The sequence below is a fragment of the Emys orbicularis genome, chromosome 9, assembly GCF_028017835.1.
Source record: "Emys orbicularis isolate rEmyOrb1 chromosome 9, rEmyOrb1.hap1, whole genome shotgun sequence".
Lineage (NCBI taxonomy): Eukaryota > Metazoa > Chordata > Testudines > Emydidae > Emys > Emys orbicularis.
Genome location: NC_088691.1, coordinates 78,692,768 through 78,709,587, shown reverse-complemented (window position 1 = coordinate 78,709,587; position 16,820 = coordinate 78,692,768). Strand labels below are relative to the sequence as shown.

General features: G+C 45.0%; 2 protein-coding genes across 2 annotated transcripts in view; both read left to right on the top strand.

The window, feature by feature from the left end:
- Positions 1 to 1,615, top strand: part of ANKUB1 (ankyrin repeat and ubiquitin domain containing 1) — a 34,794-nt gene extending 33,179 nt beyond the window's left edge. The window contains exon 6 of the mRNA XM_065411374.1: positions 1,531 to 1,615. Within this exon, the coding sequence (XP_065267446.1) occupies positions 1,531 to 1,615 (85 nt within the window). The remainder of the gene's footprint in view (positions 1 to 1,530) is intronic.
- A 5,263-nt stretch (positions 1,616 to 6,878) lies between these two features.
- Positions 6,879 to 12,276, top strand: COMMD2 (COMM domain containing 2). Its single transcript, XM_065410756.1, has 5 exons — positions 6,879 to 7,008; positions 7,421 to 7,498; positions 9,278 to 9,360; positions 10,918 to 11,091; positions 11,691 to 12,276. Exons 1-5 carry the CDS (start codon positions 6,942 to 6,944, stop codon positions 11,886 to 11,888), a joined length of 600 nt encoding a protein of 199 aa, XP_065266828.1. The 5' UTR covers positions 6,879 to 6,941; the 3' UTR covers positions 11,889 to 12,276.
- Positions 12,277 to 16,820: the final 4,544 nt, after the last annotated feature.

The following is a 16,820-nucleotide window of genomic DNA, read 5'->3' as shown; positions in this document are numbered from 1 at the left end:
CAGATCGACACATTCTATTACCAAAACAGTAGTGTACGCATTGTGTAAATGAATCTGCTGATTCAAACTTTGGGCTTATGCTCTATCAAAACTGTTTGCTTCTTTTTAGGCAATAATATTAAACAATCCTTGAGGATTTCAGAATAAAATATATTAACACAAAGTAATGTGGTAATATGATAAAAATGCTTTAAAATATACTTTGTGAATGCGTTTTTGGGGGTTATCAAAATAATACTAGATGGACGGACACTGTAGATAAAAGATGTGTAAAAATGGTTTTAATTTATCACTGGATAAAATCTATGATATTTCTTCTTCACTGTTATTTCCCATACATTTAATTGATTTTCTAAATTTCCAGTGAGCAATTGTGTGTCTAATTTGTGCACACTACTACAGCAGTTCCAGTGTGCACTCATATCAGGTTGCTGCTCATGGCCTGTTTGTATCTAACCATATAATATGCACATTCAATTACTTTCAATCATGGTATTGTACACACAAATTAGACAATTGTGCATAGTCAGACTGATAATCAGGCCATTAGTGAGAAGAATTGTATATTATGAACTTGATCTTGCTTTCTTGGGAAAAATACCCAGTCAAGTCAATGGAAGTTTTGCCTGTGCAAAAGGTGCAGTTTTGCCTGTGCAAAAGGTGCAAGATATACCATATATACTCGTTCATAAGCCGAATTTTGTTAGTAAAAAAGGGAAGCACCAGAGAAGGGGGTCGGCTTATGAACGGGTAAGGAGAGGGAGAGGTGGGACACAGTCCCTCCGCCCAACAGAGGGAGCAAGGAGAGGCAGCACAGCCAGCAGAGACAGAAGGGAAGAGGCGGGGCCAGAGTCTCTCCGCTTCTGGCCACGCTGCTCTCCCCCCAGCCTCCGAAGCAGCTGCAGCTCTGAGGCTGGCAGGCTGCAACCGTGCCGCTCGGCCCCGCCCCCCAGAGCAGGCCGCCACAGCCTGCTGGAACATGCTGTGGCCGCGCTGCCCAGCCTGCCGGAGCAGCTCCAGCCAGGTCAGACACATTCTCCCCTGGCCCTCCCCAGATAAGGTGGAAAGGAATGGGATGGGGAGAGTGTGGGGGTCCCGGGCCAGGGGTGGGGTCATGTAGGGGGTGGTCACAGGGGTTACTCCCCTGACTCCCAGCTTCTCCCCCCCCCCAAAAAAATTTCCTCACCAGCTGCTGTCCCAGCCTGTCAGGGTAAGCAGCTGGTGCGCTGGGACACTTTGTTTACTTAGGTTTACCTCCGTGCCTGCGGACGCTCGAGGTAAACAAACCATCTTGGCCCACCAGCGGCTTATCCTGATGGCCCGGGAGCCAGAGTTTGCTGACCCCTGAATTATAGGGTCGGCTTATGAATGGGTTATAAAAATTTTCCATTTTTACTTATCCATCTTGGGGGGGGGGGTTGGCTTATAAACGAATCGGCTTATGATTGAGTATATACGAATATATATATATGGAAACAGTTCCAATATATATATGGAAACAGTTAATTTGTCCTGTCACTTGTCTTGCAGTGCATTTAAAGAGAAACCATGGCTTCAACAACTGGGAATTGCAAGAACCCTAGCTAAGAAGAGCGTCTGCAAACCTGTATACTGATAAAGGCCTGATTTCATATTGAATGTTTCCAGGAACCTGTAGTTTGGGAAGAGAGCCTATGTTTGAATGCTCTAACATTATCATCAATGTCCTATTTGACAAGCATCCTAAATTCAATTTTTTCCACTGACATAGTACACAGATATGGTCAATGAAGGTATATTAACAATTAATACATTACATGAAGATAATGTATAAATCATTAGTGGATGCTCTGGGCTTCATTTGTTTCAGATGTTTGATCTTTTTAGCTCTAAAGAGAAAAAAGATTAAATCATGTGACAAAAATAATTCTGAAAAACTGAATGCAACGTGTAAGGGAAAAAGAATGACTCATTAGATTAGTGTGAACCAAAGGTTTTCAGCATTGTATAGCACTACCGTGAGAGAAAAATTAGATCACCTAGGACTAATGTGCTAAGCAAAGCCTGTGAGAATCTCCCATTGAACCTCTAGTCATGCTAGCAGACTTCATCCTCCGGCACTCCCTAGGAGTTTAAAGACCTTCCGCTCCTATCTCTAAAACAGTTTCAAAATGACTTTGATTAAAATCTTTTCTGCAGCTCCTGCTATCCGGAACAGCCTGCCCTGTGTCTCTCTACCTCATTGAATCTCTGTCCCTTTTTAAGTCTCATCTGCAAATCTATCTTTTCTCTCTTGCATACTTTCTTTCTCTCTTCCATTGAGATATTATTTGAGATATTATTTAGGGTCCTCGTTCTGTCAAACCTTACTTATATGAGTAATCCTTACTTGTGCAGTCCCACTGAACTCAAGGGACTAGTCCTGTGTGCAGTAAATGTGTGATGAACAGGAGTGTTTGCAAGGCCTTGTCTACACTTGAAATGCTAAGCAGCACAGCTGCAGCTCTTTAGTGTTGAAATTAATTACAATGATGGGAAGGATTCTCTCGTTGGCGTAGTTAATCCACCTCCCAAGAGCCGATAGCTAGGGCTACATCGACACTACAGCCAGGATCCACGCTCTGAGATCAATCCACCGGCGGTCAATTTAGCGGGTCTAGTGAAGACCCACCAAATCGACAGCAGTCGCTCTCCAGTTGACCCCTGTACTCTACCCAACGAGAAGAGTAAGGTGGGCAGACAGGAAAGTTTCTCCCATCGACCCTCTGCGGTGTAGACCCGGCGGTAATTCGTCCTAAGGTATGTCGACTCCAGCTACGTTATTCACGTAGCTGGAGTTGCGTAGTATAGGTTGACTTACCGTGGTAGTGTAGACATAGCCTAGGTCAACAGAAGAATTCTTCCATCAACCTAGTGCTATCTACAGTGGGGGTTCAGTTGCCTTAACTACATCACTCAGGAGTATGGATTTTTCATTCCCCTGAGTGATTTAGATGGATTGACTTAACATGAGTGTAGACCTGGCCTAAGAGACTGGTCTTTATTGTCTGACCACAGTCATTTGATATGGGAAAGGGTTAAAAAAAGTTAACACCCTTGTCACATGACAGGGGTGATTATCCACTGACTTGATCAGCTAATGTTAGAATGAGTAAGACTTATTTGCAGGAGTAAGAGTTAACATGATCAGGCTCTAACTGAGACTGTATTACTTATCTCTGCAAAGCATTTTGGTGTACAGAGCCTGACTTGTCTCCCACAGAAATCATAGTTTTACCATTGATTTAAATGGGAGAAGAACAGGGACCCCAGTTAGTGTGAAATATTCTATTACATACTCTGTCACATGAACTGAATTAGAAGTACTGTAAAATACACAAAGAAAAAGGGGTCACACATTTAAAATCCTGCCATTTCATAAAATGAAATCTCCTGCATTGGCAGGCATATGGACTAGATTGCTTAATAAATCATTTCCATCTCTCAAAATGTCCCTGATATACAGGTAGCACTTTCAGATTGAAATTCTTTCCTGAAATATAAAATGATAAAATCGTGTCTGAGGGCATGCCTACACTGCCTGGCCTGCCTCAGACTATGGGGCTGTAAAGAACAGTGCACACCAAAGTGCTGTGCTATAACTCCCCCATGTGGATGCTGCAGGCACAAGCGAAAAGGTTTCTCATTTACATTAATATAGTCCTCTTCAAACAGGACTATGGTAATAAGTACTGGGAACCTTGTTCCCACAGTGTCTGCACAGGAGAGTTACAGCACAGGACTTAGGTGCGCACTGCTGTTCACAGTCTCGTAGTCCGAACTGCAGGGCAGTGTAGACATGCCCTGAGATAGTATCGTCAGTGGTTCTGTGGGAAGCAGGAGTAACAATGCATATGTGTGTCTTCCTGTGTATTTCTTCTCTGCCCCTCTCACTCCTATGAGAGAAAAGATGGACAGGTGAGCTATTAAATTAACAACTGGAATACATTTGTTGGTCTAGCAACTGATTGCACTGTATGTTGCCTGTGATTTTGACTTCTCAGTATTCTTCTCAACCAATGTCAACATGAATCTCACACACAAAAAATAAGATTGTTTTTCTACAGAATTGTAAAAATAAAAATGATTACAATGTATTTCCATTTTTCTTATATATCTTCTTTTGACAGGTATTAGCATATAATATCTTTATTTTCAATGCTGCACATTTATATACCATACTTGTACTTAAAACCAATTGGTGACTACCTTTTAACTACAAATCTAGGATCTGCTCCTCCTCCCATTTAAATCTGTGGCAGTTTGTCCACTGTGGCATGAAACCAAGTATCAGAGGGGTAGCCGTGTTAGTCTGTATCCAAAACAACGAGGAGTCTGGTGGCACCTTAAAGACTAATGGATTTATTTGGGCATAAGCTTTCACGGGTAAAAAAACCCACCTCTTCCATGCATCTGAAGAAGTGGGTTTTTTACCCACGAAAGCTTATGCCCAAATAAATCTGTTAGTCTTTAAGATGTCACCGGACTCCTCATTGTTTTTGTGGCATGTAAGAATTGGTCCCATTGTGGTCATATTACACTAGACTGCACTTTATAGGAATTACAATGTCATCAATAAATAAAAAGCCACAAAGATGCCACAGATCCAGACTAATAGGGCTACCTCTCTGATACTTGAATATCATTGTAGAGCATTGGTAAAATCAAAATCTGATCTATTTTGCTTATATAATTCTTTTCAGAAATCCACAATGAAACTATTATAGGATTTTTTACAGTTCTTAGCCCTGTAGTAGATGAGTGATATGTTTAAACAAAAACCTCTCCTACTCATCCCAGGCAGTCTCTCAGACCAGTTGGAAACATTTTCATTTAGAATATTATTTTCTGTTTATTAATATTTCCAATAGTTTAAAATTAGACAAAAGGAACAGGCAGAAAAACGATAAAGAACATTAGGCTGATTGTTTTCCTCCTGCCCTTTTTGGAGGGGACAGTGGATTTAGGGATAAGCAAACCATAGGCGTGCGCACGGGGTGTGCCGGGTGTGCCCAGGCACACCCAAAGGCAGGGGTGGGCAAATGGCCCCCTCTCCCGGCGCGGCAAGCCGCGGGGTCTGCGCTCCCGGGCTGGAGCGCCCGGCCGAGCGCTGCAAGCCGCCGGCCCCTCTCCCACCTTCCCCCCGCCCCTGGAGCCATACTGCTGCGTGCGCAGTGCTCCGGGGGTGGCTCTGCGTGCTCCCGTGGGGCAGTGTTCAGCTCCGCGGGGAGGCAGACATGCTCCCCCCTTCCCTGGAGCCATGCCGCCGTGCGCGCAGTGCTCTGGGGGCCGGGGCTCCACGGGGAGGCAGACATGCTCTCCCGTCCCCTGGAGCCATGCCGCTGCGCGCGCAGTACTCTGGGGGCCGGGGCTGTGCGTGCTCCCGCAGGGCAGTGTTTGGCTCCGCGGGGAGGGGATGGGGCATGGGAGTCTGTCAGGGGGCGGGGGGTGGATAGGGGTCAGGGCAGTTAGGGGACAGGGAGCAAGGAGGGTCCTGGAGGGGCAGTGAGGGTGGGGGGGTCTCTGGAGGGGGTGGTCAGGGGACAAGGAGCTGGGGGGGGGTTGGATAAGTCGGGAGTTCTGGGGGGGGCTGTCAGGAGGCAGGGGTGTGGAGAGGGGTTGGGGGAGGCAGGGACGGGGGGGGTTGTATGGGTCGGGAGTTCTGGGGGTCCTGTCGGGGCGGGGAGCGGTTGGATAGGCATGGGAGTCCCGGGGGTCTGTCTGGGGGCGGGGGTGTGGATAAGGGTCAGGGCAGTCAGGGGACAGGTAGGGGGTAGGGTCCTAGGGGTGCAGTAAGGGGATAAGGAGCGGGGGGGTTGGGGGTTCTGAGGGGGGAAGTCAGGGAGTGGATGGGGGCAGGGTGGGGGCAGGGCTAGGGCAGGGCTCCCTGGGTGCACACCCTAATGAAATGGGCTGCCCACGCCTATGAAGCAAACCCTATGCCTTCACCAGATTTGTCAAAACTTGGGGGGGAGGGGAATATCTATGAATGAGTGACTTTTAAACTAAATTTGTAAATATTTTACTCGGTATCCACAGGCCTTTTCCATTTCTAAATGAACTTCTTCCCAAATAAAATCTGCCAGCTGTGGGAATCTTAGTGCACCAACCTACATAGGGCACCCACAAATAAGTATTAGCTGCTTTATTCTCTCATTTCCCTTTTGAATAATTTACAGTAAATTGAAAGCTAGAGGTGAAGCATAGCTACACACCACCTATAAATATTAACAATGTTTGAAACCAATTGTTTAGCTCTTCACTAGTGAGGGGCAGGGCTCGTACAGCGCTTTGCACGCGTAAAGCACTGTCTGGACTTGATTAAGCTCATGCTTTGCGGGATCAAACCCTGAATGTGTGAATTAACGAAATTATAAATCAGTAGCAGCACTGAAACAGTTTCCCTAAATACTGCGGAGATGTTAATCCACGCTCTGGGTGGGCCGCAATGCAGCGATAAATCTGACCCACACTCGGGCGTGGAGACCTTCCTGCTATCGGGGGGGTTGAAATCTGGATGCGGCTCTTAGCTGTGCGGACAGACCCTTGTGCCTGTGGCGCCGATACCCCGCTTCGGGGCCTAACGCGCGCTGGGGGCCCTTAGGGCTCCTGGGCTGGACACCGGCCGCGATCGTGGGACCTTCCCGCCTGGCCTGGGGGGCGCCCGGGGCGAAGGGGCCGGGCCTCAGCAGAGGGTGGGGGATTGAATTGTCCCCGGCACACGCAGGCCCAGCCCCCATTCCGTGCAGAGGAGCCGCTCCCCGCCCGGCCTTTCCCCTGCTCCTGGAGCCCCGGAACCCGTGTGCCGGGCTGTGCTCGCCGGCCGGAGCGCGCTGGCGGAGCCACCCTGACGGGAAGCGGGTCAGCTGACCGTGGGGAGGCGCCCGGCCTAGGAGCCGAGCAGGCGAGAGGCCGCGGGGAAGATGTTGCTGGTGCTATCGGAGGAGCACAAGGAGCACCTGGGCTTCCTGACCCAGGTGGACAGCGCAGGTCCGGCTCGCCCTGCCCCGCTCCCCCGCACTGTTCCTCCGCCCTGGCCGGGCTCCTTCGAGCCCACGAGCCCCCAGCACGAGCGCGGCCCCCCTTGGGCAGCCAAGTGGGGTCTGTTGCCCTGATAAACTGAAACAGGGTCCTCTGCCCTGCTCCCAAAGCGCCTGACAAAACCCCGTCTCTGGAGCCCGCTGTGGGTGAGGGGCCCCTAGGAGCCCAGGGTCTTCTGCAGGGGCCACGCGTCAGCTCTGTTAATGAGGGAGACTTGGCAAAGGCCTGGCCGAGGTGTGAAATGTGTCCCTGGCATTGCAAAACGCCCCGTCTCCCAACAGGCCGGAACTGCCCGAGAGTTACCCCAAGCACAGGAGTCACGGGGCAGGTCTGCAGAGCGTTTAATCTCCTTTCATTTCAGTTGTTGGTGAATTTGGCCGTATCGCAGTGGAATTCTTAAGAAAAGGCACCAACCCGAAAATCTACGAAGGAGCCGCAAGTAAGAGCGAGAGAAGCGGGGCAGAAGGGTAATGCTGCCTAGGACCTTGCTGGACTGAAGGGGAATTGTTAAAACTGAGTTTTTTAAAACACTAATTAAAAAAACCTAGATATTTTAGATTTTATTAATCAAAAACATATGCCCTACTCTAAGGAGTATTTTACCCTGAAATAATAGACTCCATAGACTCCATGAAGTCCACTAGGGACTTGGCTGTTGCTGATAATTTCATATAGAAGGTGCTTAGATACTACAGCAGGTGTGGGCAAACTTTTTGGTCCGAGGGCCACATCTGGGTGAGGAAATTGTATGCAGGGCAATGAATGTAGGGCTGGGGCAGGGGGGCGGGGTGCAGCAGTGGGCTCAGGGCAGGGGGTTGGAGTGCAGGAGGGGGTTCAGGGCAGGAGTGCGGGGTGCAGCAGGGGGTTGGGGTGCAGGGTAGAGAAGGGGGTTGGGATGCAGGAGGGGGTGTGGAGTGTGGAAGGGGGCTCAGGGCAGGGGGTTGGGGTGAAGGAGGGGTGTGGCAGGGGGCTAGGGGGCTCAGGGTAGGGGGTTGGGGTGCAGGAGGGGTTCAGGGTGTGGGCTCCGGTGCCACTTACTTTGAGTGGCTCCGGGGTGGAGCAGCACGCAGCAGGGCTAAGGCAGGCTCCCTGCCTGCCCTGGCCCTGCGTCATTCCCGGAAGCGGCCAGTATGTCCGGCAGTGGCTACTGGGGGTGGGGTAGGGGGGGTCAGGCGGCACTGCCATGCGTTGCTCTCACCTGTGGGTACCACCCCGAAGCTTCCATTGGCTGCGGTTTCCCATTCCTGGCCAATGGGAGCTGCGGGGGGCGATGCCTGCAGGCGAGGGCAGTGCACAAAGCCCTCTACCTCCCCCCTTCTGCCAGGGGCCGCAAGGACGTGGGGCCAGCCGTTTCCGGGAGCGGCGCAGGGCCAGGGCAGGCAGGGAGCCTGTCTTAGCCCCACTGCGCCATGGGACTGGCAATTCCGTGGGCCGGATTGAAAGCCCTGACGGGCTGGATCTGGCCCACGGGCCATAGTTTGCCTCCTCCCTTGTACTACAGTGTTGAGCAGCAATATAAAATCCAGAAATATATTTGGGACAGATATAACATCATGATGCCTTAAATGGATGTCATCAACTTGAAATATGCAATTAACAAAATAAATTTCTGGTGCTTCTGAATTTCTCTTCCAATTTTTGTTGTTTTACAGTAACGTTTTCCTGGTTTTCAAAAAATATTTTTCTGTCTCCTGTTGCTTTGTGAAAGGCCCATCCAACTATCAGGGTAAAATTGTCTGTTTAGTGGATTATAGCTGGGAGGTGGAGGAATGAAATTAGTTGTACCCTAAGAATTATCAAATGTATAAAGAAAACCAACTGAAAACACTACTTTTCTTTTTTAAATCTTTCATCTATAGCAATCATAAATTATACTTGTAACTGTGGTTTAAATAATTTAGGTGTTTGTGTCCCTTTAATACAATGCCTCCCTTTCCAAAGGGCAAAGTCTGAAAGTTGGCAACACTAGTACCAATCTGGTCACCATTGGTTAGATTTAAAAAGTGATACACAAGTGAGCATATTACTTTATTAAATCATATCATAAACTCTAAAGGGTTCTTTCAGGCCCCGTTGTGACTCACCATGCAATGTATGCTTAAGTCAGTACTAGTTCTGCTGTGCTTTTTTAAATTTTATTTATTTATTTAAATGCCATGTGTGTTATAGCCTGGACAGATATACCTTACCCTGTCTTGAATATCTGTTTTGTTTTCAGGAAAACTTAATGTTAGTAGTGATGTTATTCAGCATGGAGTTGAGGGATTAACATATCTTCTCACTGAGGGCTCCAAGCTCATGGTAAGGATAATGTCGCGATAGTATATATCTGGGGGTAAAAGTTGGAGAGAAGTCCTGCAGTTTTTTATTGGAAAACAAAGGCTTCCACAATATGCCTACAATGCTGGAAACACTTAGACAAGGGACCCAAGTCAGGTTTTCAAAATTTGACAACTTCTTGATGATGGGAGAATGAAAGGGTATGTATAAAGGCAACATCATTTTTACATAATATCATAATATTAAGCATCCCAAAACACTGTATATGTGACTCACTTCACTTTGCCTAGCATGTGCATTTCAGTGGCTCTGGAGTTAAACTTTTTTAATAGCACATAGCAACAATACACAACAATAAAGAACAGAAAGTGAGGAATAATGCTTTAAAAAACAAACTATCCAATTTAAGTGAAGGGAAATCTATTTTTTGAGTTCTGACACTGTTCAAACGCTGTATTGAATACAGACTAGATTAACTCCTCTTATTGGTTGTTCCTTGGAGCTACCCAGGCTACTACTGATCTGATTGGCCTGATGCTGCTTAGTTTGTGAGATTTTAACTAAATCACCATAAAAGGTAATATGAATCTAGGCAAATAGGAAAGAAAGAAAGGCACCTGGGTAATAAATTGTCTTCCCATTGGGAAGACTGTTCAAGAAGTAAGAGGATACTTGAATATTGCAAATGTATGAAATAAGTGGAGCAGTTGACTAGTAGTCCTGAGTTAACTTCGTTCACTTGTATTCTTCTGGTATTGCTTCCAGTTCTTGGAATAGAGTGAAATATCTTCCTTTGGAAAGTAGGGTGACCTGAAAAATGAAATAAATTCTCTTGGCATTTTGATGGGATAGAGCTTGCCATGGAACACTTATAATATGTGAAAGCTGTTGGCAACAGTGCAAAAGAAAGACTCTTCTCTCAAGTACATGACTCCTTCCAGAATAATAGAAACTGAACCAGACCATAAAATAAAACATACATGTAGAAAACCATTGATCTGGGACTGTCAAAGTACAAGGGCCACTCTAGATTAATGTAATGTGAGCTCTGGTGTTGCACCCAGTGCTTACATACATAGATAGGCATTTTAGAAATTTCAGAGTACTTTAAAATTTTAATAATAATGCTACACAATAGTTTATAAATTTATTTGATATCTAGAAATGTACTAGGATCGGTCAAGGCCCGGTACGTCATTGTTATAAGCTCCTTCTATTGGTACGTTATTTTGGTTCTTACTACTTTCAAATAGGTGTATCAAAATGATTAAATACAAAATGTTAAGCATTTTTTTTGCCCTTTTTAATTTATTTGAGTAGTTGCCTTTGAATATTATTATTGAAGTTGATGTACGTTGGTAGCAATATCATATCAACATTTATACATTAGTTAACATGTGAGAGGTTTGATGGGTTCTAGATATGGAACTCCTCTCTTATATTTCTGCATGAAAGGTATTGTAACTAGGTAATGTGACTTTAGAAAATGTAATATATAGATTCCGGGGAGCAAGTAACATAGTAATAGCAACAACAGTTGTGCAATTCCTGATTACATTCTAAATTGATAATTTCTAGATCTCGGAGATAGACTTCCAAGACTCTGTACTTGTTCTGGGATTCTCAGAGGAATTGAACAAATTATTGCTCCAGTTTTACCTTGACAACAGAAAGGAGATCAGAAGCATTCTTGGTGAACTGGCCCCAAAGCTTCCCAGTTACCACAGCCTTGAATGGAGACTAGATGTGCAGGTAACATACCCTAGTCTTAGTAGATAATCTGAATTTCATTTTAGCACATTTTGGCAGAACAGGCTGTTGTGAAAAACATAAGGTTAATTCAGTCTTTTTAAAATGCTTGAGGCTGCAGTATCTGCATTTATATAAATATTTGCAGATGTTTATTTACCAGTCTGCATTGGAAGACAGTGGGCTTTAAGATAGATAAAGGATATAGTTAATGTTGCAAAATGATTTCATTGTTTTATGCACTGTTACAATGCGGAGTTCAGTCAGAGATTTATATACTAAATTAAAGGATAACTTTAAAAACAATAAAATAGACTAAATAATAAAGTCTTTGGTGTAATATATAATGAAGCATTGTCAAATGACAGCATTGCAAAAAACTACATTTGATTAAACCAGAAACTGCAATCATTATCTAATAATGATAAAACTAGATACAGATGGAAAGAGTAAACTATATGTCAGTCTATGAATAAAGTTGCAGAAGTGTTGAGTTCCAAATTGACACTTGGGTTCCTAGCATATTTCTTTGTTTTAACACGTACTGTTTCTTTTTTTCCCCTTACTTCCCCATTTCATCTCATTTGAATATCTTCATAAAGCTTGCCAGCAGAAGTCTGAGACAACAGATTAAACCAGCTGTCACTATAAAGCTACACCTTGATCAAAATGGAGATCAGACAACCAAAATATTACAAACTGACCCTGCTACTCTGCTCCACCTAATTCAGCAATTGGAACAAGCCTTGGGGGAAATGAAAACAAATCATTGTAGGCGAATAGTCCGCAACATCAAATAACATTAATTTGTGACTTATCTCATTAAGTAATTTGTGAAACAGTAGTAGAAAACAATGTTCACAAATATACATTTTGAGGAAAATAAACATCTGGATCAGATGAAATGCTTTCCTGTGCCAGGATCTTGAGCCAGTGGTTACAGGCCGAACTTCCTTTGTTGCTAACTTTATACAGCTGCCTATGTGAGTTAGGATAATTGTCTTGTGCTTTAACTCAATATAGAAATTAGTCTGGTCAGCGCTACGTTACTTATCTCTCCTTGGCGAGTGTCCCTAATATTATATAGGGCCGCCTCAATGTAATACAAAATTGTGTATTCATTGCTATATTTTTCAAGCAACATTTTTCTCTTGTGTTCTTTCTTAAAATAAAAAAATACTTACACTGAGAAGGAGTGATATTTTACCAGGATTGGTCTTCCATCTAAATTCTTATGCTTATAGAACCACTTAATTTAACTCTTAAGGTTCCCACTTCTTTTCCCTGTCATAACTTCTGTTAGTGGCTGCTAAGATGCTTTTATGAAGTGGTGGCAACAAATTCTGTAATGCTGCATATATCATCAAAGTCACATTACAGACCAATAGTAGGTTTGTTTTAGATATTGTTTCCTATGTTTCTGGCTAGACTTGCAAATAAGGGAGTCAGTCCACTTTTAAGTTTAACTTATGTTAGCCAAAGCACTCTACTACTGTTTAACTTTCTGCAAAGATGTGTAATATGGTACCACCTCCTTGATTATAGCAGGGTGTGATGGGGTGGCTACCTCATGCAGGAGTGGAAGGGGTTAATGGAGGCCAGATGGGCCAATTAACCTAGTAGATTGGAGGCTAAGAAGAAAGCCCTAATTAGAGGAACAGGCTGTGCAGGAACAGATGGGGCCCTTATAAAGCCAGGTAGCTGGCTGCAGATAGAGGTCACTGTTGCTGGGCAAGGCTGCTGCTGGGCAAGGGCAGTCTCTTCCTGCAAAGCGGGAGCAGTGTTTGGAGACTGCAGAGTGCATTGGATGCAGTCATACCCTGGAGAGAGGGAGGAGGGTTTAGGAATTGGTAGACCCAGAGAGAGAAGGGGAACCAATGGTAGGAAGCAGTACAGGGAACGAGGAGTGAGGGTTAGGAAAGGAAAGTCCAGGACTGCTGAGCTGAGGGTCCCTGGGCTGGAACTCAGTGTAGAGAGTGGGCCTGGGTTCCCTTCCCAGCCCCTGGGGAGTGGCCAGGGCATTGGAGGTGCCAGCTAGACAGCAGGTCTGGAAAGACTGTGAATTCCCTGGAAGAGGAGGATCTTAGTGACCTAGCCAGAGGTAGGTCTGCATATTCAGGGCTGCAGACTGAGGGCTTTTCTACACTTACCGGGGGATCCACAAGCGGCAATCAATGCATCGGCGGTCGATTTAGTGGGTCTAGTGAAGACCCGCTAAATTGACTGCAGATCGCTCGCCGGTCTACTCCTGTACTCCACCGGATCGAGAAGAGTAGGGGGAGTCAACGGGAGAGTGTCTCCCATAGACATCGCGTAGTGTGTACCCCACGGTAAGTAAATCCAAGCTATGTCGATTTGAGTTACTCTATTCACGTTACTCAAATTGCGTAGCTTAGATCGAATTTCCCCTGTACTGTAGACAAGGCCTGAGACAGGATGGGGGGAAGGCGCACTGGAAGGAGAGTGCAAGCTGGCAGAGCTAATTCTCAGAACGGCCAGCGGGAGTCGTTGCAAGTGGTGACTTTGACTAAGGGCTAGTAGTTACTACTGGCACATTCTGGCAACCAGCTAGTAATGGCTAGCTTAGATAATAGTTTGTACATGCAAACCCTAATGGCTCTGCGTAAGTTCATACAGGAGAATCTCAGAGTTATGGACACCAGCGTTATGAACTCCTCAGTCAACCACACGCCTCATTTGGAACTGGAAGTATGCAATCAGGCAGCAGCAGAGACCAAAAAAAAAAAGCAAATACAGTACGGTGTTAAATGTAAACTACTTTAAAAAAAAAAGGGAAAGCGGCATTTTTCCTCTGCATAGTAAAGTTTCAAAGCTGTATTAAATTAATGTTCAGTTGTAAACTTTTGAAAGAACAACCATAATGTTTTGTTCAGAGTTACTAACAAACTCCATTCCTGCTGTGTTCGTAACTCTGAGGTTCTACTGTAAATACAGGTGATCTGAACAGTAGCAAAAGCAATATTATGGGTTAAGCGATGATAGTTTTTAAGCTTTAAAGAAAGCTATTGGGAAAAAGCAAAAGTGCAACTGCTGCTTCATCCTTTTTTTTTTTTTTTCAGATTTGTTGATTAAAACATTCTATGGCTTGGATTTTTCTCTCTGACAGGTCAGCTGTAGCAAGTTTTCCAGCCTGTAGAAAGATGGCTTTATAATGGAAACATTGACTTAATTATTGCATGTGAATGTTATTTTAATTAAGAAATGTAAGTGGCTTTTAGCATCTAACATGGATGACAAAAAATGGGACTTCTAACATTTCATTCATGCTTTAGTATAACATTTTGTAGCTTCAGTGAATAGGATGTTAGTATCGCTTTGTTGTTAGTAGTGGGAGTGCATTATACACCATGGGAACTGTAGTGGAGAGAGAACAGATAGTGAAGGGGAGTTTTGTACGTGTGATTTGGCTTCAATTCGTGCTGTCCCCCCTCCTTCCAAGTTGATGTTATAATAATGCTCCTTTGCTGCTGTTCAGGATTTAATTGTTGTAATTTTCTTAGTGTTTTGGGTTTTTGCTCCTTGTGGAAAGTAGCATTTAAAGCCAAAGACAGCAGAAGTGCATTAAACTGTAGCAGTTCTTGCTATTTAAAAAAGGGGCTTAATTTAGAAGTTTCAAGCTTAATTAGTTTATTTTATTCTTTGATTTTGGGGGGGGGGGGGGAACATAGGGGAGAATAGCCAATGTTCATGGTTCCCTCACACAATTGTTCACTCACACAATGATGACTAAATTTCCTCTCCCATCTGCAACGGAAGCTTATATCAGTATTGTTTCCTATTTTAAAAAATGGCAGACCCTTCGTGTGGAGTCTTGTTATTCAGTTTCATTACTTAAGACCAGCTAGCAGGTTGTAGGAGGGCTACTGTATCTCATCTATGAAGATCAGAAAGGGTTTTGTTAAGCACATATGTTCCTCTGATAATTATTGACTAAATTTGATCCACTAGCCTCGTCTACTGGGACTCGGCTGCTGTTGCTATCATTTGATGGAGAAAAAGCATTTGATTAAGTGCAGAGGATATATCTTTTGCAGTAGTGGGATGTTCTCTGAATGGATTAAGTTCAGAACTTCTCCTCCGTTGGGCCCCATTCTAAAGTCTGCTGAAGTGAATGGAGAGACTCCCATTCACTTCAGTGGGATTTGGGTCAAGTCCAAGAAGGCTCTCGTCATTCACTTCCTTATCCCAATGAGGGTCTGAGCACACCTATCTTTTCCATCTTAAAGAAAACCTATTTTATTGCAGCTATTCTCAGCTACTGTGGACCAGTTGGTACCATGTGCAACTGTTTGATGCCCCACAGACATGGTTACAGAGATTACATTGTAAGGTATGGGGGTATTTTTGTTGTCCCTCCACCACCATATTCTGGATAGAATGGAGAGTTCCAACTGGACCTTGGGAATATAGAAAATTTGGGAATGATAATCAATGCATATCCCACAGGCATTTCTGTATGTCTCGTGAGCTTATGCAGTTTCTCTCAGTGGTGCACAGGCAAATGCTATATTCTGCAATATTCACTTGTTTACAGCAAAGCTAATCGCTGCACGGCGGGCCTCTGTAAACAATCTCCACCAGTTCAGTGCTGGTGCAGATGGCTAGTGCTGGAGTAATAGTCCCTACGGTGAAAATAGTCCTCCTGACACCATTGCACTGTACAAGTCAACTGTGTGGATGGTCTGTACTCTACTATCCCAGGTTACATTTTCCAGAAACCTTTATACCAAGTGCTGCATACACTGTTCATTTGTATGCTATTTTGCCAACCTCAACTTCTCCAGAAATGATATTGTCCTGAGGTCTACTTCTTTATCAGGATGTCTAATGTCTTAGAAAAACACTTTCTATGTGTGTTGCCAGCTGGCAAGAGGCAGATGTGCAGGTACTGATGGCAAGGTGATCCAGTTGGAGCTGAACTTGGTGACTGGGTATCTAAATGTCTTACCAAGCAGAGCGTTGCTCAGGATAGCACACAGTGCTATGAAAATATTAAAGGGCTGAAGTTGCAATATAACAAGGTCCAAAGTAGCAGCTGGCATGGAGGCAAACCCACCCAGTCAGATGCACTGAACCAAGTTCTTGCTGCTTGATAGTATGGAGGCACTCTGTATAATATGATGGTGAGGGACCAAGATGTGGAGGAGAAGAAAGAGAACACCAGCTTCATGTCTTCAGCAAGGACCCAGGAGGAGGAGCTGGATTGGGAGATGCCCAAGACTATGCTTGGAACCGAGGCCCAGTTTAGAGAGTCCCAAGCTTTGGAGATGGCAGCTGAGCAGGTTCAGGATGAGAAACTGGGAGACGAAGACCCCTTGCAAAGTATGTTGCTTTTTATTATTTGTACCATTGGGGCTGGTTTTTTAGGCAGACATAGGGGCTGCAGGGACAGTTTGCTGGGTTCTAATTAACGCAATCTGACTCTTAAACAGGGCCGGCTCTAGGCACCAGCCTCCTAAGCATGTGCTTGGGGCGGCATTTTTCAAGGGGCGGCACTCTGGCAAAAAACTTGGAGCCGGCCCTGCTCTTAAATGGGTGGTTTCAGCCTCACATGAGGGTAGAAGTGGCCCCTTTCCCCAGTTGTGCAAATTCCTCTCTTTCCTTGCCTCTGTAGTTCAAGGTGGAAGATTCAGCAAGTGCAGCAATGGAATCGAATACCCGTGTGGAGGCAGGGTAAAACTGAAACATATTGGCTAGTTTGGATGCACTGC

Excerpts from the sequence above, each read along its gene's own strand:
- COMMD2 (XM_065410756.1), top strand. The coding sequence starts at position 6,942 with ATGTTGCTGGTGCTATCGGAGGAGCACAAGGAGCACCTGGGCTTCCTG. Across the intron at positions 7,499-9,277 it reads AATCTACGAAGGAGCCGCAA|GAAAACTTAATGTTAGTAGT; the intron begins GTAAGAGCGAGA and ends TTTTGTTTTCAG. Across the intron at positions 11,092-11,690 it reads AATGGAGACTAGATGTGCAG|CTTGCCAGCAGAAGTCTGAG; the intron begins GTAACATACCCT and ends ATCTTCATAAAG.